The sequence below is a fragment of the Lactuca serriola genome, chromosome 7 (assembly GCF_051521515.1).
Source record: "Lactuca serriola cultivar US96UC23 chromosome 7, Lser_US96UC23_V15, whole genome shotgun sequence".
Taxonomy (NCBI): Eukaryota; Viridiplantae; Streptophyta; class Magnoliopsida; order Asterales; family Asteraceae; genus Lactuca; species Lactuca serriola.
Genome location: NC_136414.1, coordinates 9,560,216 through 9,580,222, shown reverse-complemented (window position 1 = coordinate 9,580,222; position 20,007 = coordinate 9,560,216). Strand labels below are relative to the sequence as shown.

Here is a 20,007-nt window from a genome sequence, read left to right as displayed (position 1 = left end):
GAATATGGTAAGCACATCTTTTTCTTGAATTTTTACCTCATGTTATTCTAGGGTGTTTCGGGGAAAATGGTGCCCACTTTGTGGTTGTTAAGTCCACGATACACCCAAGCACCTGAACTACGTAAAAAATATGATACACCCAAACACCTGAACTACGTAAAGAATATGGTAAGCACATAACTTGTAATGCTAGGGTTGGCCAAATGTTATTTCCATGTTCTTTTGCTTACCTCATGTTATTTCCATATACAAGCACCTATCGACATTTTTTACCCATTTCTGTCTGTAACAATGGAAGTGGTCGATTGCAAGAAGAAGACGTTAATATAGGCCTTACAAAGATGTTCAGAAAAGTTTATTTACCCTCATGTGCAAGTCACATGGGGACAAGATGACGTTGGTTTAGACGGACATCCAACTCGATGACTATTCGCGTGCAACTTAACATCCGTAGGTACCATCTGAAGAAAAAAGTATGTTATGAACTACATTAGGGAAAAAAACAAGACCTTATGGACTATTCGTGTAATTTAGTTTTTTTTTTTTTTTTTGAAAGTTTGTTGATTTCTTGAATGTGTATGGTTTCTTTTGTAACATAAAGTGACAAAAATAAATTGTTTACAAAAGTAAATAACAAAAAATTACAATATTTTACACATTTAAGATTTTAGCCGTTAATACGGAAATATAATATAAAAAATATAAAGTTAGCATTGTTATACACCATGACATTTGGACTCTCACAATGAGACCTTCATGCCACATATATCTCATGGCTTGATTGGCGATTGCACCCCACATAGGCACATAATCTCATCATAATTTTGGCAATAAAGTTATATGATCAAAACAAAGGAGTTCACCCTACAAGTGGAAGAGCATTAAATAAACTAACCGGCCTTGTGATTATTGGTTTAGGCATAATTCCGTCCTAATACAAGTGGATATATCGATGCTCATGACAAACGGCTCACTATTTTTATTTAAAAGCAGATCACCATTTTTTAATAAAACGTTGAATATTGACTATTGAGAAGGGCCCACACTTCACTATTTTCATTTAAAAAAAAAATACCAGAACCCCCCTTCTGCTTCATTACATAAAAACAACTAAAAGGGTCTCTGAAACACACATCTCTTTCCACCTGCAAACCACAAAGTTTGAACACTTCAGTACTGTTTTTTTCACTGCTGTTTAAGGTGCTTTACTTGCAAAAAGAAAATGTGTTATAGTGGCTAATATAGCTTTGTTTTATTTATGGATTCATAGAAAGTATCTTTAATTTCGTTGTTCGAATGAGTTTTGTTCATAAAGTACAACAGGATTAGGAACATATTGACTCTAACACAATTCTCTTTGTTGTTCTTTTAGTAGATTCATTTGGTGGGGACATTCATCATCAAGGTTAAAGATTCAAATTCTAGTGAAGCAATCAAGCGCACAAATTAAGATGGAGAAAGGAACTGTTTGTGTAACTGGAGGTGCGGGGTATCTAGCTTCATGGATGATCAAGACATTGCTTGAAGATGGATATTCTGTTAATGCCACATGGAGATCTGATCCAGGTTCATTCTATTAGTTGGCTTTTAACAAATATGTATTATATATTTTTATTATGCTAACTTTTATAAATCATATCATCAAAACTAAAACAAAATAAATCATTTATATATAACTACTTCGAATTAATTATAATTTTATTAAAGAAAACATTTATTAAATAAAAAATACATTGATAACAACTTACTTTTGAATAAAATTTTCACTTGTATATTTATCCAAATATTACACGTATGTTTTAAAAAATGATACACACTTATGATGGAATAAAAATCCCATAAACTAATTAACAACCAATTAACGTGTAGATTGAGCTTCTTTATCTTTAATTTTTTTTTATACCGAACAATAAATTATAGGAATTAACTACATTCATAAAACATTTTTAAGTTTTTAAATAAATTTAAAACAAAAAGATAAAATCGTATATTTATAATTAATTGATATTACTTAGGCTATGTTTGGCGGACTAGCTGAAAAGCTAGCTGATGGCTGAAAAGCTAGCTGTTAAATAAAAAGCTAGTTGATAGCTGAAAAGCTAGCTGATAAAAAATAATGTTTGGTATAACTAGCTGAAAAGCTAGCTGAAATATATAAAATTACATAAAAGAACATGTAAGAATATGTGTTTTCTATAATTAATTAAGGGGTGTATTTGGAAAATTTTAAAAAAACTTCTAAAAAGCTAGTCTAAGTAGCTTTTCAAAAAGCTAGCTTATAAGCTAGCTTATCAGCTACTTTTTGGCTTACCAAACACGTCAACATAAAAAAGCTCGAAAAATAAGCTAGCTTATCAGCTAGCTGTGGCACGCCAAACACAGCCTTAATGTAGCATAATATAACAACTATTAATCATTATATTTTTATTATAAATAATCAGCTAAAATAAACTAGAAATATGTAAATCTAAGTTTGGGTCAAGTCACAGATATGTAGGACTGTAAGACCAACTACAACCAATAGCAACATTTGTTTTTTCCACCAAAAGTAGGGGTATTTGATGTACAAAGTGATTATCTCCGACCATCTACGTCAATTTTTAACAAAAAAATTTCAAAGAATCTTTTGTTTCCAACTTATAAATGTTTTCAGTATAGCTCTTATATTTATTAAGTATATATTTTACAAATTTGTCTTATATATATCATGTTTGTTACAAAAACTTTTAACATGAACATGGTGCATAAAAAAACATTTTTGTGCAACAAATGGTGTAATATACGACAATATGATGCAGGCTTGGAGATGCCCAAATTAAGAAGAGTGTTAAGTTACTTGGGTTTGGATTGGATGATTGTTTTAAAATTTTGCAATTTATTGATGAATAAAGAAATAGTCATATCATGTAAAATCCATTATCCATGTTTTAGAAACTGTAAACGTAATTATTGTTGCTAAAAACTTACATAAAGCCCTACTGGTGGTAACAGTTTTCACCTAAATTGTATTTAGCTTCATAACAAAAAGTTCAGTTTTCTAAGTTCTAACAATCGAAACAAGAATGCTGTTTTCTAAACTAGTAAAGCTTATTGATGATTGCTAGGCTCAATGGAAGACGTCAGTGGCATCATGGCCCTACCAGGGGCATCAAAGAGGCTCAAAATTTTCGAGGCGGATCTGAGCAAACCAGAGACATTTGAGGCACCAATCAAAGGTTGCATTGGGGTGTTTCATGTTGCACATCCGATTGATGTTCAGGGAAAAGAATCCGAACACGTGCTAACTGAAAGAGCAATGAAGGGTAGTTTGGGTATTCTACAAGCATGCATCGACTCAAGAACAGTAAAGAAACTTATATACACATCTAGTGCATCTACGGTTGTGTTTAATGAGAAACGATTGATCAATGAGATCTTAGATGAGGAATCATGGAGTGATGTTGATTTAATTCGCTCTAATGATAAGCAACATCATGGATCTTCATATTTCATTTCCAAGATATTGACTGAAAAAGGGATCTTAGAGTTTGCTGAGAAAAAAGGTTTCGATGTTGTCACTGTCCTTCCGACGTCTCTTCATGGTCCATTTGTTGGCCCGGATTGCCCACGCTCCGTGCGTGGGTCAATGGCTTTGATCTTCGGTCAGTTACTTGTGTTATGCTAATATTTGATGCTAAAATCATTAACATTACAAATGAAATTTCTTTGAGAAAGTAATGATATTAAGAATAAAATGATTTTGATCAGGTGACATTGACAAGGGTCGTATGTTTGTGAAAACGCCTTTTGTGCATGTTGATGATGTTGCTAGGGCACACATTCATCTTTTTGAGCATCCGAATGCGAAAGGGAGGTATATTTGTTCGAAAATCACAGTCACTGTCGATGAGTTATACAAACTATTATCAGAAAAATATCCAGAATATAAATTGCCAATTATCGAGTAAGTTGTTATATTTAATTTTATTCCTCTTGTGAAAAATCTTTAAGCATTTTTTTACTTGAACAAACAAAAATCCCGCTAATCGGATTCTTTTTAAAGTTTTCTGAAGGCCGCTGAAAAAGTGAACATGCCTGAAGTCTCGTCAAGAAAACTCTTGGGCACCGGATTCGAGTTCAAGTATGGAATTGAAGAAATGTTTGATGATGCCATTGATTCCTGCAGAAGACACAATATTTTATGAATTGTGAATAAACATGGAGTTCTATTTCCGTGGCGGAGATTTTATATGCTTAAAAAAATAACATATAATTAAAAACTATTTCCACTTTGCTTTATAATAGATGTTCTTGTACGAAGGAGAGGGTGTTTGGTGTAGTTTGGTGGGGTAAAAGTCTTTTTTATAAAATGATTTTTTATAAAAGTTGTTTTTTAAAATATGTTTGGGTTAATTTTTAGAAGAAAATAAAGAATGAAGAATTGATTAAGATAGATTGGGATATATTGGTAATTTAATATTTTTATGTTGAAAGTTAGAAAAAATAATATAATCAGTGACTTTTTAAAAGGCTCAATTTATTCTATTAGAAAAGTCATTTTTAAAACTCTTTTTCACTTAAACAAACATCTTTTGATTTTTTCTAAAAAATACAAATAAAATTTATTTTAAAAATTAAAACAAACACCCTACATTGACTTAATGAAAAATTGACCAAATGAAAATTTTATGTAACAAAATATCATACTTTCAACATTTATTACAAACGACCCTTTATTTATTGAAAAAAATAAAATAAAAAGCTTTGCTAATTAGTTTAAAAAAGGGCCACCATTAACTTTTTTATAATGTATTAAAATATTTAAATAACTGATTTTATGTTTTAATAGGTTAATCAACTAATGTTTTAGTAATTTATATGTTATTCAAGGTTGAAAATGTCACCGTCTTTTAAATTTTACACTTTTGACTCAAATTTTATATTTTATTACAAATTTTGAATGACTTTTAAATGTTGTTACTAATTCGTCCCGAATATTTTTTTTATAAATCTATTTTTATAATGGTTTATAAGATTTATTTCTTAAGTTTTTTTCCAACATGTTAAAACAATAATTTTACAATATTTTCTTAACTTTTTTTTTCAACTTTTGCATTATATCATATACATTAACAAACCAATTTTTCTCGATGATTGTGCGACACTTGAATTTGACGAAATAAACCAGTTTCAGTTGCTATTGTATTATTTCCTCTGATAATAAATTGAATTTATTATTTCATCAAATCTAAGTGTCGCAAAATCATCGAGACATTAGTTATAACACCTGTTTTCCAGAATGGATCGGTTTAGGGCATTATGGAGTCAAAAGTTTGGTTTTAAGGGAAAAACCGCGTGTCACGACGTAACCATAGAGAAGTCATTACATGACAAGCAAAAGTGAAGAACGTGTATTAGAACTGTGCTCACAACGTGACACATAGGTAGTCACAACGTGAGGAAGGTTGCAACCTAAACCCATGATCTTTAAGGGTTTCATTTGTATTTAAACCCCATCAGCTTGTAATGGATGTAGTGTTCGAGGAAAAAAAACATAGTCGGTGGAGATAAGATGATATGAAGAAAGGTATACTCGGAAAATATTGTAATGTTTGCGTTAAGAAAAAAAAAATATAAGGATGGCAGACGTTGTTGGAACGGAAGAGATGAGAGCGTGAAAGGCAACGTTTGTTTTTGTTTTTTTTTTTTGTCAAATGTGTTTTGTTCAACCGAATTCTACCTTTTTTGGTAGGACTAAAATAAAATAAAATAGCCCTATTCGATTTGGTCAATAACTAATTTTGTCCGGTCTTACGCACAAAACAATAACTTAAAGACCATTCAATCCATATATTTTCAAAAAGTTTGGAAAATTACTTTCTTTAAATGAATATGAACCTACAACTTTCCCATAAGGCCGTTAGGCCCATGAGTCGTTTTTCCACATTATAACATCACAAACACCGCCACTCCTTCCCGTCTATGCACGTTATGAGCCTGAACGTTGCTTCCCGTTATCACCACCACATCCTATAACGCCCGTTTTCTTGTCTTTTCTTCTAAAAACGTTGGTGGGCGTTGCCCACTCCGAACAGTCTAAGGCTTTGGCAACCGCTTTAACCAAATTTACTAAATATAATTATGTTAATTTCAGACAATACTAATCTGAACTAAAACGGTGAAATTTTCGCAAAAAGTTCTAAAATAAAGTACTTTTCGCAAAAATATAAAAAATCGTGAAATATGATGTCAAATACCGCTAAAAAACAATTTCACGAATCACAAAGTATCTATCATAAAATACTAGTCGTTTGTTTATAAAAGATGGTAAAAACTGGTTAATCGTATCATTTGGACGGTCCACACTTAACTTCCCTGATGGCACATCACGTGTAAGGTATGCAACCGTTTTTATCAAGTTATCCCGTTTGTGAAGCGTTAATTATTAAAAAAAAAAAAAAAAAAAGCTAAATGGTTTTAGTAAACACAAAAATGATATAATGCTTTTTTTAAACATCCTGGGATAATACGTTGGATTTTTCATTCAATATCTCTAAAGATGATACTTTGTGATAAATATAAATTTTGTGATAATCCATTTAAAAAATACTTTAGTTTTTTATTTTTTTGGTTTTCTTGCGGGCCTTCAATTACTTGTCATTTTCTATTTGTTGCCTATATAAATCGATAAAAAAATTAAAAAGCATGGTTCTCTTTGGAATAATTTAAGATGATGATGACCAAATTAAAGTGAAAACGAGGTGACCTTGCCTAGTTGCCTCACTTCACGTCATCACGTGAAAAAAGTTTGAGTAAAGGTTCAAATTCTAGTGAAACGTCGTTTATCTTACCAACTTATCAATTATCATTCCAACAAGTTTCTTTTAAACCCAAAACAGAATCATACGGAATAGAAACCATGGAGAAAGGATGTGTTTGTGTAACAGGAGGGACGGGGTATTTAGCATCATGGATGATCAAAAGGTTGATTGAAGAGGGATATCTTGTAAATACAACAGTTAGATCTAATTCAGGTTTGTTCTTTTTCGTTTTGTAAAAAATTCTTCCATCCTCTCTCATATTAATAGAATTGAGTCAAAATCACCTCTTATGATGAAACCAGAAAAACATCATAGTTAAAAACAGAAATTCCAGATAATGTAAATTTGTTTTTTAAGGTCGTTATATTTTTGTTAGTTTTATTTTTAAGTTTTGAATATTTATTGGGTTTAGTTAGTTACTTGGAGATGGTGTAGCTGAAATTATTAGCTTTACTCAATTGAGTTCAAAACAAATAAGAAGTAGAACAATGAAATATTTGTAAGCTTTATAATACAAGAAATTCAGTTTTTCTCAATTAATATCACTTCTTAACATTTGTAGCTAGCATAGTCATAGTGGATGGATTCTCAAAAAAATTATAATTGTTAGGATCTATGAAAGATGTGAGCTACCTGAAGGCTCTACCCGGGGCATCAAAGAGGCTTAAGATTTTTGAATCGGATCTAAGCAAACCCGAGACATTTGAGGCACCAATCAGAGGTTGCATCGGGGTCTTTCATGTTGCCCATCCAATTGATTTTGTGGGCAACGAACCCGAAGAAGTGATAACAGAAAGAGCGATCAAGGGTAGTTTGGGTATTTTACAAGCATGCATCGATTCAAAGACCGTTAAGAAACTGGTGTACACCTCTAGTGCATGTGCTGTTGTATTGAATGGTAAAAATACCAATGATGTGTTAGATGAGGATTGTTGGAGTGATTTTGAATACATTCGTACTTGTCATAAGGAATTTGGAGCTTCCTATTTCATTTCCAAGACAATGACCGAAAAAGCAACACTAGAGTTTGCTGAGAAAAAAGAATTCGACGTTGTTACTGTTATTCCAACGTATATCCATGGTCCATTTGTTGGCCCGCATTGCCCAAACTCTGTACGTGTCTCAATGGCTATGATATTTGGTGAGTTCCTCATAACATCTTTACATTCTATTTAAAATCTTTTTAATTAAATTTCTTTGACATAAATTGTATAAACATCCATTAGCTTCTTTGGTTTACATTTTAGTTTGTTTACATTTTTACCTGCTTATTAGCTAAAAAAAATTGTCGATTACCTTTTTACAAATCAAAAAATTCAAAACTAATTTCAGGTGAAACGGATAACTATAAGCTACTTAGAAAAACCGCTTTTGTACATGTTGATGATCTAGCTAGGGCACATATTCATCTTTTTGAGTGCCCAAATGCCAAAGGAAGGTATATTTGTTCGAAAATTGAAGTCACAATCGAGGAGTTGTACAAACTATTATCAACCAAATATCCAAAATATAATATATCAAATATCGAGTAAGTTTTAATATTATTGTTTCTTATGAATCGCTGTTAATTCTTCCTGTTTGAAATGAACAAAAAGCCTTTTAACCGAGTTTCTTTCTTTCTTTTTTTTTTCTTAGATTTTTGATAGATGCCCAGAAAATGGAGTTTCCTAGTGTCTCGTCCAAAAAACTCTTAGGCACTGGCTTCGAGTTCAAGTATGGGCTTGAAGAAATGTTTGATGATGCAATTGAATGTTGTAAACAAAAAAATATATTATAAACTATATATATATATATATATATATATATATATATATATATATATATATATATATATATATATATAACAACAAGCTTTGGGTATGATATATTAATAATACTTCAATAAATGTTTCTTTTATTAAGGTAGAGGCTTGTTTTCCAAATTGTGAATACTAAAGTCAAAGGGAGGTGATATTGCCACGGAATTTTTTTATGCTTCCACTGAAAAAAATAGAGATTTACAATTATACCCCTGTTCACTTAAAAAAGAGCAGCCTTATCTTTGTTTCAAAAAAGGCACACACGCCCATCATCCGATGCCAATTTTGGTGTTTTATAGCTATTATAAAGAAGTATAAACTAGAATCATTGTAGGCACGTTCCATGGATATGGTATATGGATTTAAAGGGTAATAAATTAGTAATGGAAAACAACAAATGGATAGCTACAGTGGCCAACATACCGGCATTTCATCCCGTCGAGGTTACAATCAATCTGCTCTCGACACCGTCTCCGTGTTCAAGAAAATTGGTGCCAATATGGGTGTTTTATCCAGTCTGCTCATGGCATTATTAATAACAAAATTAGAGCACATCGTTCATCGTCTCGCCTCTTTTCGTTCAGGTCTTCTGGTGGTTTACTTGGCCCGAGCTATTCAAATTTTTATTGGTTACTTCCTTTTGTGGTTTTCCATTACGATTTCATGACATACCCAAAAAATAAATTGAAGAAGTTGAAGGAGAAAAACATGAATAGAATCAAGAACATTGAACAATACCATTTGGGTGATTGAGGTAAGAGATTAATCTAGCAGGAGAGCAATTTTATCTCCAAAGACTTGAACCCATTTTAGATATGAATTTGTACTATCTATGCTTGCTTGACTTATACTTTGTCTCGGATAATGAGGTGATTGCAATTGAGGATAGAGAGAGAAACCAATAATCAAATTAGGTTTAAGATCCATCTCCGTATGTAGATCTTGATAATTGTGAGAAACCAAATTGTAATTCAACACATCATTTACATCTCTGGGATTTTCAATATCATTAAGGAAACTCTGAACACAGCTAGGAGCCGACTGAAACATGGGTTCACATCGTTGGATAAAGCCCTCTCACTCCCTGCTATGTTTCTCTCATTTTGTACACGCAAAAATAAAAAAAACCCAGCTGTTGGGTTTATATCACACAGAGAGAAGAGAAGAAAAGAAGGTTTTTTTGGGCAATTTATGTGATATCAACACCTGTCATTCTTCTGATGGTGTTCACCGCTTCAAGTTTCACTCAAAGCTCAAAATAAGAAACCCCACCACCATCACCCAGCATGGCTCCGTTGATTAAAGCTTCTAATGAGCGTACTGCACTCGTTTGAATTGAATATGTTGCAAGCCATGTGCACCATCAGCTTCCGGCTACTACATGTACCGATGTTGGCGGCTGAAAAAGAATCGATCGAACCAGCACCAAATGAGGAGGAGTAATTGTATGTTTGTTGTGCGTGGTTTGGAGTTTTCACTTTTCAGATGTGTGGGTTTTTTTGATAGAAAGATTAGTAAGCAGGGGCATAATTGTCAATCTATACAGATTTTCAGTGGAGGAATCAATAATTACCGTGGCAATATCAGCTCCCAAAGTCAAAGCTTGTAGAAATAACCCATATGGACTAACTATGAAAACGGTTCGAAGCAGGGTAATAATGGATGACGGTAGTGGCTCAAGGATTGATTAATGATGGTGTTGGTCCGATGGAAAGAGGCACACATCACTCTAGCTCAAAATTGATGACCATAAATAGGCGAAGATGCCATTAGTATTTTACATATTATAAGGACATTTCCAACCCAACATTAAAACCTATTTTTATATCAATTTTGATATAAAGTTATGAATACCATATCCAACATTTAGCAATATCTTTTACAACAAATTAATAAATTTGTGTAAACACTTGTGATAAAATCTATGAAGTAATTTTCTGAGTGTGGGTTAATCCAATATTCAAAACCCCCATTTCTAAGTACCCGCGAACGTTGCAGCAAACCATTGTTATGTCTCAACCCTTAGACAATCTATAATTCAATTCATGACAGTCTTAATTTGCTACTTACTTCCAAAGGTATGAACGACTGTGGATGTTTGAATAATCCAATTATTCGGGAAGTAAAACATGCAAAATGAAACACAACAATAACCTAACTAACTATGGTTTCAGAACTTTTGAATATAATTAAAACTTTTATTATTTAATCACCATATTAATTAGACTTTATTCATTGTATAATATTTCGAGTAATCAACTAAACACTTGAATTAAACATCAGTCATGGCATGTTATAAACATGCATACTATGTCTCTCTATGGTCCTTCCTTTGTGAACATATTGATTGTACACTATTCCAGTGATGCTCATTTCATAATTTCAAATTCTTGTCACTACTAGAATGTGTTAGAATTCCAACTTTATATGCAATGTCGTTTTGTGATATCAAGGCCTCAAAGTCACATAGACTTTGCCAATGATATTACAAAATGTGATTGAAATTTTGTTACTTAAAACAATTCTATGGTAATGAAGTCTCAAATTCAAGATACATTCCTTGAACATCTTCGTTGCATTAAAGTTCCTAACTCACATTTAGATTCTAATCATTAACTCCCACTATGGAAACATTTTCGTATTCCCATATGACTATCAATTCCGAACAAGAGTCACCTCTAATCAGAATTATGTCAATATGGTCCGTCCAAATTAATACTATACTTCCAAGTGTCCATAAGCAACCAATCTCTAGTAAACCTCAGAGTGTTCTTGACAGTTGTTTTAGTCAAACCAAGTTCTAGTCCTTTTCACTTTCAGTACGCAAGGAATCTGGAAAAATCAGAACAAGTGAATATTATAGCATATGTAAGCGATCCTATATCTGAAGCATATGAGACTCGATACATAATGTCTTACATAAATGCATCATATCTGACCAGTCTCTTGCTATAATATTTCCATATATCGAATCTCCTATGTTGAATCATTTCAACACGATATTCATATATGTCCAAGACTAATTTTTATCTAAACTTTTAGATTTTAAATGAAGTAGGAATGCTCCCTCCCCTAAATTTTTCTATAGCGAAACAATTCCCAAACTTTACAATGTGCAAATTTGAAATCTTTGTTTCCTACAACTAATATTGCCAACTTGCGACACTTAACATAACAACTATGCTCCCACTAGCTTTGACATGTATTCACAAATCAACTGAACTTCCAGAAATCAATACTTTTTTTGACTTTCTTACTAAATCGATGCTTCAATGAGTCTTCATTTAGACTTCTTAAGCTTATACACCTTTCATTAGATAGCATATGTGTGTGTTTAAACCCTTTCAGAACTTACAACTATAAGTCATGAACGTTCAAACTATTTCCTGTCATTTCTCACAGTTCAACTATGAAAAGGGATGTCGTAATCATATTGTGAATTTGAGAACGCAATTAACACAACCACCAACCAAAATGATAGTTATCAAATATTTAAAATCTACTAGCGGAACTGTTTCCTCATAATCACTTTCATGAATTGGAGCGAAATCTTTTGCCACCTAGATTTTATGGTGTATGTGTTCTCATCCATATGAATCTATCACTTTCAACCTACAATCATAAGACAAGGTTTGTGAAAAATACAAATTCTAATTTAGCTTTCATGGACTTAACTTTACCCGTTCTTAATTTCTTGCCTTCTGGTAGCACAAGGGTCTACCAGTGCTTCCATGTTGTTAAGCAGTTCACCTATATTAATCAATGTACTTTCACTGAACAAAGTGCTATGCCTTTTGCAGTCAAATGAGAACCATAGAACTCATAAGCATTGCCAAATCTACTGGAAGGTGCAAAGAAACAAGAGAATGTGTCAACTTAACATGATAGGTTATCAACCTCAGGTCGTATGCTAGAAATTACTAAAAGGTTTATTCTTGATTGACTCCTGAAACTCTTCAAGATCATTAAGACTCCCACTGACTTCTTGACATATAAGTTCCTATCTCAAGTAACATTCCTTGATGAGCTAAAACAAATATTCAAAAGTTAATGTGGATTCCTAACAAGAAACACTTCACATAATTGGTCTTAGCTTATCCTTTGTTTTAACCAAAACATCACAACTTCCAAATCCAATGTGCTAGATTAAGAAAACATTATCACTCCACATTTCACGAGGTGTTATAACCTTCTTAGTATGAAATAAGTTTCAAGATACGATGTGTAGTAATTAGAGTATGCCACTAAAACTTGATTGAAAAAGAAGTATGACTCGTCTCTCGATTGAACCATTTCAACAATATTTGATTCCTCTTCTTAGTCATACAATTGCACTAAGATGCTCTTTGAGGATCAATTGTGACATAGTTCCTCAATCATTAAGAGGATCATAAAACATGATACTAAAGTACTCTCATTTCCTTTCAGATTGGAAAAACTTTAATTTATCTTTTCTGCCTAACAGATTCTTCTTATTCGTTCTGCTACTCATTGAAACCCTTTCAAGGTATTAGAATTATGCTTAATCTTATAAACACAACCATATTTACTGAAACATCAGTAAATCATGACGAATAGAGTTTTTCATTCTTTGTGTTAGATCTGAATCGTCCATATTAATGTACTAGATTCATTGGTCCTTCACCATAACTCACATAAACATGTGATCAACGAATTAATCATAGTCTTCCAACGATCAAGATTCTCATACATCACACAATTCGAATTGTATGACTCCAAGTTTCTATCCAATTGGAACTTGGGTGATGGAAATTACTTTATCACTTAGTTAATTATAACAATTTACCATAAGTGAAATAATCAAAATCAAATCCACAATTAATATTGCTAATAATAGAAATGTAACCAACACTTTCACAAACGTCGTTGCAAGGAAATATAAATTAAACTAGATAAAAAAATTAATTTACTTTTATTGATAATAAGCGGAAAAATTTTGTCCACTACTAGAAAAACAGCCTTTTACGACGCGCAATCAATGACACGCGCTAATAGAGGATACGCATTTGTGCGTGCCCTAAAAATCGATGTCAGTTTTCCAAAATTTGAAGGATAGAGGACACGCATTTGTGCGTGCCCTACAACTAGTGTCAAACAAAACAAAATTAAAAACACGGAGGGCGCTTATTTTAAGTGTGTGTCGTCTACAAATGTCGATTTATATATTTTTTTTAACTAAACGCGCATTTTTTTAAGAGGGATCTAAAATTCTAAAATTTTGAATACCCCGCTTCTCACTCTGATCCTATGGGTCACCTTATCTCTCGCACAGAGCCATTCTCTCTCTCTCTCTCTCTCTCTCTCTAACCCTAGACACAACCACTGGCCATTCACGTTCCTTCCTCCCCGCCGCTATATTCTTCTTGCTCCATATAATAAAATCAGCGACCAAACAATCAAGCTCACTTCTTATTTTGCTTCTCCGTCTCCCACAAAAACCCTAGTTTCTATCACCACTTCTTTTTCCTCACCGACGATCTCATCTAAACCTCATTGTTACGTTCTCTTCTTATAATTCTTAAACCCTGCTTCAAAGAACTAGGGATGCGGACCTCACAAAATCCTTCATAGAACCGGCGATTGGGGGTCTGCGACTCTTCACATTGACAACGCCCTACTACAACTTACGGTGGGGCCCAACGGTTAAGCAATTACATAACATGGTTGACTGCTCCGGCGTCCTCACCTGTTCTATGTGGGAATAGGGTAAAAGGATGAAGAGGTGGAAGATTTTCAAAAGTCAAGGCTAAAGAAGGAGAAAAAGATTCAATGGTACGTATTTACTTTCGTATTCATGTTCTTCCTCTCTATCTTCCCGTAAATACAAAATTAATCCCACTATTGAATTAGTGAATTGGGGGTTAGGGTTTGGAGTGATTTGGGGAGAAGATGGGATTGGGTAGTCTTCTTCCTCTCTATCATCTTCCTCTGCATATAAATCCACCCCTCATCGTCATCTAAACACAAATTAACCTTCATACTTCTTCACTCAGAAGTGTTCAGAAACAAGCTCAAAGCCTCAACACAAGATCCCCATGATGTCCATATCTCGATCCAGCTTGCTTCTGAGCCTTCTGCTTTCTCTTGCTTTTACTACAATATTCGCAGAAACACATAACTATGAGTTCAAAGTACGCCCTTATATTATACATAGTGTACCATAATCATCATATACATTTTTTGTGCAACTAATGTTCATGTTAATTTCAACAGTTATGCAAGATGGTATGACATCTTTTCTTTTACTTAGCCCTTATGATGCGTCTTAGACAACATGAGGAAACTGTAATGCAAGATGGTATGACATCTTTTCTTTACTTAGCTCAATCTTTAGTTTCTATTTCAATGAATATTTATGCTTTCTGCATCTATCTATACTTTGGGTTGGTTTCATTTTTGTGTTATGTGCTCTGTTTCATAAAACTTGAAACATTGTGTCTACTATGAAATGATTGGGAAATGTTGGAATTTGAAATTACCTTATTTGAGGTTCTACTGAGTTTTCCTCCTGTTGCTGTTTGTTGGGAATTATGATGTTAATATTTACCTTTTCTACCCTCAAATTTCAGGTACGTGATTACATCCATGTTGTAGATTTAGCAGATGGACACACTGCTGCTTTGAAGAAACTCTCAGACCCTAAAATATGTGTGTATCTCTTTCTGATTGCAGATGCCATTTTTTAGTTTTGGAAATTTTGTTCTGTTTGACATTAAATCAAACCATTATCTGTTTTTAAAGCTGTGAAGTCTACAACTTAGGAACGGGTAAAGGCACATCTGTGTTGGAGATGGTAGCAGCTTTTGAAAAGGCATCCAAAAAGGTATTACAATTACAATCTTGAAAAAATGTTATCTAGTTTCTGGGAATCTTAAAAATGCAAGATCAAGTGAAAAATTTACAAATTAATTATAATTTTCAGAAACGGGTGGAAGGTTTGTTAATTTATAATCTAAATACTATTACTAAATGGGCTCTATAGCACAACCCAACCAGTTCTTAATCAAGCAGTCAGTACCATGTTAACTTTTTTATAAATAAATGCAAATAAAGAAGTTTTTAATTAAGGAGAAACCAAGGAACTTGATTCCATTAGTATGTATACATGCCTTGCATATGCCTAGCAGAGCACCTCGTCAAAAATAAACTGAAATTATAAGACAATTAGATAACAAAATTATTAATAAAGAAAGGCTTGAATGAAACACTAACACAATTCCATTAGTCTATGAATTGCATAGAATCAAACAAACTGATATATTACAAAGCATGATTTTGTCAAGCTTAAACTTTTTACATTTTGAACTGAAAGTTGCAGCCAAGGCCACAAGCTCAAGAATTGCATACAATATATTTAAAAATCTATAACACAAAAAAAAAAAAAAAAAAATTGGAGTTGATTTTCAGATTTATACATATTTAGAAAATAGAAGCCGCATGAAATAAATTTTTTGTATGAAACACAGAGTAGATTAGATGAATGTAAATTTATATATTGTAAGAAATAGAATTGTATAACATTAAATTTTATGAAATGGATTATATTTTTTGTATATGATATTTTATTTTCTATTATGAGGCATTAAATGCAAATTTAATTTGAAAATTAGTAAATCTATAAAAAATAAATTTTTTTAAACATTTAAAATTATGATACGCAAAAACGTGTGTCATCTTCATTTATGACATGGCCTTTCTTGACAGGGGCTTTCTTGATACGCATTACGTGTCATTAACACGCGCGTCGTAAGGTTACGACACGTGAATGCGTGTCGTCTTCCTTTATGACAGGGCCTTCCTTAATACGCATTGCGTGTCGTAAACGCGCGTCGTAACTGCGCGTCGTAAATGAGCGTCGTAAATGCGCGTCGTCTATAGACGATGCGCAAAAGCATGTCGTCTCTCTTTATGACAGGGCCTTCCTTGACGCGAATTTGCGCGTCGTCTGAGCGTTTTACGACGCGCAATGAGCGTCGTAAAAGGCTGTTTTTCTAGTAGTGTCCTTACAATGCAAAATATGAAAACTATGTTTCTAAACATCTCTTAACCAATCTATTAAGTTATCATAACTCCTAAGTAGATCCAAAATCTAATCATCGAACCATGTGACCGAAATCCATATCTCACGATCAGATTCAGCTAACTCCTCTTAAGCTTCATTCTTTCTCTTAGATCCTGCAAAACATCAAAATGTGATCATCACATCATGTATTAAGAATCTACGAATATGAACTTATTAAAATAATGAAGTTAGATAAAGGATGTACCTGAAGTAGAGTCACACGACTTGACATTACCATCTCTAAGATCTTTCAGGTAGTCAGGGATAGCTTCGCAACCAATGGCCTTCCAATTGGAAATAGAAACATATGAAACTTTTAGGATTAGCACATAGAACTATCTCAGAACTAGCCTTTCTCTTTACCATATGGTCAAATGGTTTGACCTTGGCCGATCCCTTTCCATTGGGAAGAGAAACATTTTATGGTGTAACATCCCAAAATTCAAGACTAAAAATTTTCTTTCTAATAAAACGTTACTTAAAGCAAAATCATCAATCCAGTTATAATCATAGTATTAATTTCCAAAACACATGTTCATTATCAGAGTAAAACATTCCCAGGCTGTCTAATCTATGGTGCGTGCCATGCGATCACCCCGAGCTCTTCCCTCCGCTACCGGAAGTACTTGAAACCAAAACTGAAAACTGTAAGCACGAAGCTTAGTGAGTTCCCCACCCTACCACATACCATGCATAACCACATACTGCACATACTGGGCCACGCCCGCTATCCTGGGCCTCGCCCCTACCTCGGGCCTCGCCCGCTACAACAGCCCCGCCGCTCCAGGCCCCGCCTGGCTTCGAGCCCCGCTCGGATACAGATCTGTTTCACTTAGGCCTCGCCTGTCACAGGGCCCTGCCCACTAACATATAATAGCACATAAACATATCACATCACATCACATAAGCTAAACACATACTAACGGATCTTGTCCTAAGGCTTCGCCTATCTCTGGGACCCGCCCTTGTCCTGTTACTGATGAGTCATGGAACCCTGTCCATACTCCTGCTGATAGTGAGGTACGGGCCCAACCCACCCTCACTTCTTCCCTAACTTGGGCCTCGCCCCTGATCTGCTGCTACTGAGATGTGGAACAACATCCACACTCCGCTATTGGTGAGATACGGGACCTCACCCACACTCACCTCCTTACCAGGAACATACGAGTATCACACAAACAACAAGTATAAACTATCACATAAACCATTCCTTAGGCACCCGCCCTCTATCATTGGACCTCGTCCCGATTATCATACTAGCATATTGTGCCTAGGGCTAACCCCCGGGTCTTCTACTCATAATTATATGGCCGTAGACCCATTCATACAAAGGGAAACTCACCTGCACTGGCTGAACTGGCTGATGAACCCGCTAGTTGTTGCCCGGCAACTCTCTGAACTCCTGCTCCACTCGCTCCCCGAGCTACCAATATCAATGCAACACTGAGTCTAATTGACCCCCGAAAGACAACCAAGTCAACTCTGGTCAAAGTCAAAGTCCTGGTCAAAGTCAACCTTCCAGGTCAACCCTACTCGCCGAGTCACCCTATTGACTCGCGGAGTTCATATGTTTAGAGTCCTTCTCTTTGCGACTCGACTCGCTGAGTCAGTCCATGACTCGCCGAGTCTACCGATTTCCGAGTCCTGACCTGTCCAACTCACCGAGTCTCCACTCGACTCACTGATTCGAGTCTCAACTCGAAGGGTTTGGGGTTTCGCGACCTGACTCGCCGAGTCCAAGGTAATCTTCAACCAACTCGCCGAGTTCCTGCCCAACTTCATCCGAATCAACGAGCTGTTCATCCCACTCGTCGAGTTCCTCCTAACCTTCATGCTACTCACTGAGTCCACTCAAAGGACTCGCCGAGTCCATTCAGATCTACATACATGCAGAGGACTTTTGAGTCATGCATGGGCTCCAAACTGTAGATCTACCCTCCCCAAGCCTATTCCTCACATAAAGTTGCAAACTTTACGTGTAGAAAAGGAGATCTAGGCTAAATACACCATAAACTAGGGTTTAAGGCAAAGAGGCTCCATAATCAACTCAAGGGCTGATACTTTATGCTTTCCAAAACCAAAATTTGCTTAGATCTGAAGTAGCAACTCCAAATCCGGCTTCTAACTTAAATGGACAACTTAATCATGGCTAAAAAGCCCCAAAACTCACAACCAAAATAGATCTAAAGGGAGGGAAATGACTTAATACCTTCAAATGTTCAGAAATATCTTCCCAATCCCAGATCTATAGCCCCCTTCTTGCTCCCTCAAGATCCTTATTCATTTTCCAAGCTTTAGTGCACTCTTCAAGGCAATAATTGGCTCAACAATGGATATGGCGGCTAGGGTTTGGTACTCAGGGTTAAAGAGGAAGTAAAGGAACCCTAGGGAAGAGAATGAGGCACTTAAATAGGCTCCAAGTCCCAAATTTAGGGTTTTCCTCGAACAGACCTGACTCGCCAAGTCGGTCACTTACTCCTCGACCCGGATCCCGCTCGGACTCGCCGAGTTCCTCCTTGGACTCGCCGAGTCTCCCCTTAAAGCTAGGGTTTTCTTTCCTTTCTTGGCCTTCAAAACTTTGGGTGTTACATATGGACTACCATTGCCCTCGTCAATGTCCATGGAAATTTAGGAGATAGATCCTTCAAACACTTTTACTTCACTTGTGCTCTTAAGCATTTATGCTTCATCAACAATCAACATATGTGTCAGATCAATTAGGGTCACATCGTGGTCAGTCATATGATAGTCTTTAATTAACTGACTATATGACTCAGGAAGCGAAAGTAGAACCAAGTCAATGGCTAGCTCCATTGGGAAAACGACACCCAACATTCCCAATCTGTCAATGTACAATTTCATATTCAGAACATGTGCACATACAAACTTTCCATCTTGATGTTCACATGACAACATGGCTGGAGCAACTTTGTACTTTTCAACTTTAAGAAAGCATGACTTAGGGAGAGTCACTGGAGGAGGAGGAGGAAGAGTCGAAGAAGCATGAACTCTATTTCCACCATTGCTTGAAGAAAGGATCATACTTTCAACTTGACCAGAATGTGGAAGATCATCTGCAGAAGGAAGACGAAAACCACTTCCCAAAGAACGAGGAAGACCATTGTTGTCTGAACTTGACACCTATAAAAAGAGAAGAGAATTCAAGTTAGTTGATTTCAATCTTTAATTATTAACCCATGAATTTAAATTAAGGCTAGGATCCATATTTTCGATTCGAACTTTGAAGAGGGATGCCGTAATCAAAATTCGAATCTATTTTAGGTAGGTAAGGCTTTTACCAGTTTTAATCTTGTGAAACTCCTAG

At 34.8% G+C, this 20,007-nt stretch overlaps 2 protein-coding genes across 4 annotated transcripts; both read left to right on the top strand.

Annotated features, from left to right (window-relative positions):
* The first annotated feature begins 1,110 nt into the window (after positions 1-1,110).
* Positions 1,111-4,370, top strand: LOC145062657 (vestitone reductase-like). Of its 2 annotated transcripts, none has more exons than XM_079010239.1 (5): positions 1,111-1,200; positions 1,376-1,566; positions 3,105-3,641; positions 3,748-3,943; positions 4,043-4,370. In XM_079010239.1, exons 2-5 carry the CDS (start codon positions 1,452-1,454, stop codon positions 4,182-4,184), a joined length of 990 nt encoding a protein of 329 aa, XP_078866365.1. In that variant the 5' UTR covers positions 1,111-1,200; positions 1,376-1,451; the 3' UTR covers positions 4,185-4,370. The 2 variants fall into 2 exon arrangements, with proteins under 2 accessions (XP_078866365.1, XP_078866364.1); XM_079010238.1 differs by having other exon boundaries at positions 1,115-1,200; positions 1,373-1,566.
* Positions 4,371-6,771: 2,401 nt separating this feature from the next.
* Positions 6,772-8,764, top strand: LOC145062871 (vestitone reductase-like). Of its 2 annotated transcripts, none has more exons than XM_079010460.1 (4): positions 6,772-7,013; positions 7,411-7,941; positions 8,133-8,328; positions 8,436-8,764. In XM_079010460.1, the coding sequence occupies exons 1-4, from the start codon at positions 6,899-6,901 to the stop codon at positions 8,575-8,577; spliced, it is 984 nt and encodes a 327-aa protein (XP_078866586.1). In that variant the 5' UTR covers positions 6,772-6,898; the 3' UTR covers positions 8,578-8,764. The 2 variants fall into 2 exon arrangements, with proteins under 2 accessions (XP_078866586.1, XP_078866587.1); XM_079010461.1 differs by having other exon boundaries at positions 6,858-7,013; positions 7,363-7,941.
* The last annotated feature ends 11,243 nt before the right edge of the window (positions 8,765-20,007 follow it).

Excerpts from the sequence above, each read along its gene's own strand:
- LOC145062657 (XM_079010239.1), top strand. The coding sequence starts at position 1,452 with ATGGAGAAAGGAACTGTTTGTGTAACTGGAGGTGCGGGGTATCTAGCT. Across the intron at positions 1,567-3,104 it reads CACATGGAGATCTGATCCAG|GCTCAATGGAAGACGTCAGT; the intron begins GTTCATTCTATT and ends GATGATTGCTAG. Across the intron at positions 3,944-4,042 it reads TATAAATTGCCAATTATCGA|TTTTCTGAAGGCCGCTGAAA; the intron begins GTAAGTTGTTAT and ends TTCTTTTTAAAG.
- LOC145062871 (XM_079010460.1), top strand. The coding sequence starts at position 6,899 with ATGGAGAAAGGATGTGTTTGTGTAACAGGAGGGACGGGGTATTTAGCA. Across the intron at positions 7,014-7,410 it reads AACAGTTAGATCTAATTCAG|GATCTATGAAAGATGTGAGC; the intron begins GTTTGTTCTTTT and ends TATAATTGTTAG. Across the intron at positions 8,329-8,435 it reads TATAATATATCAAATATCGA|ATTTTTGATAGATGCCCAGA; the intron begins GTAAGTTTTAAT and ends TTTTTTTCTTAG.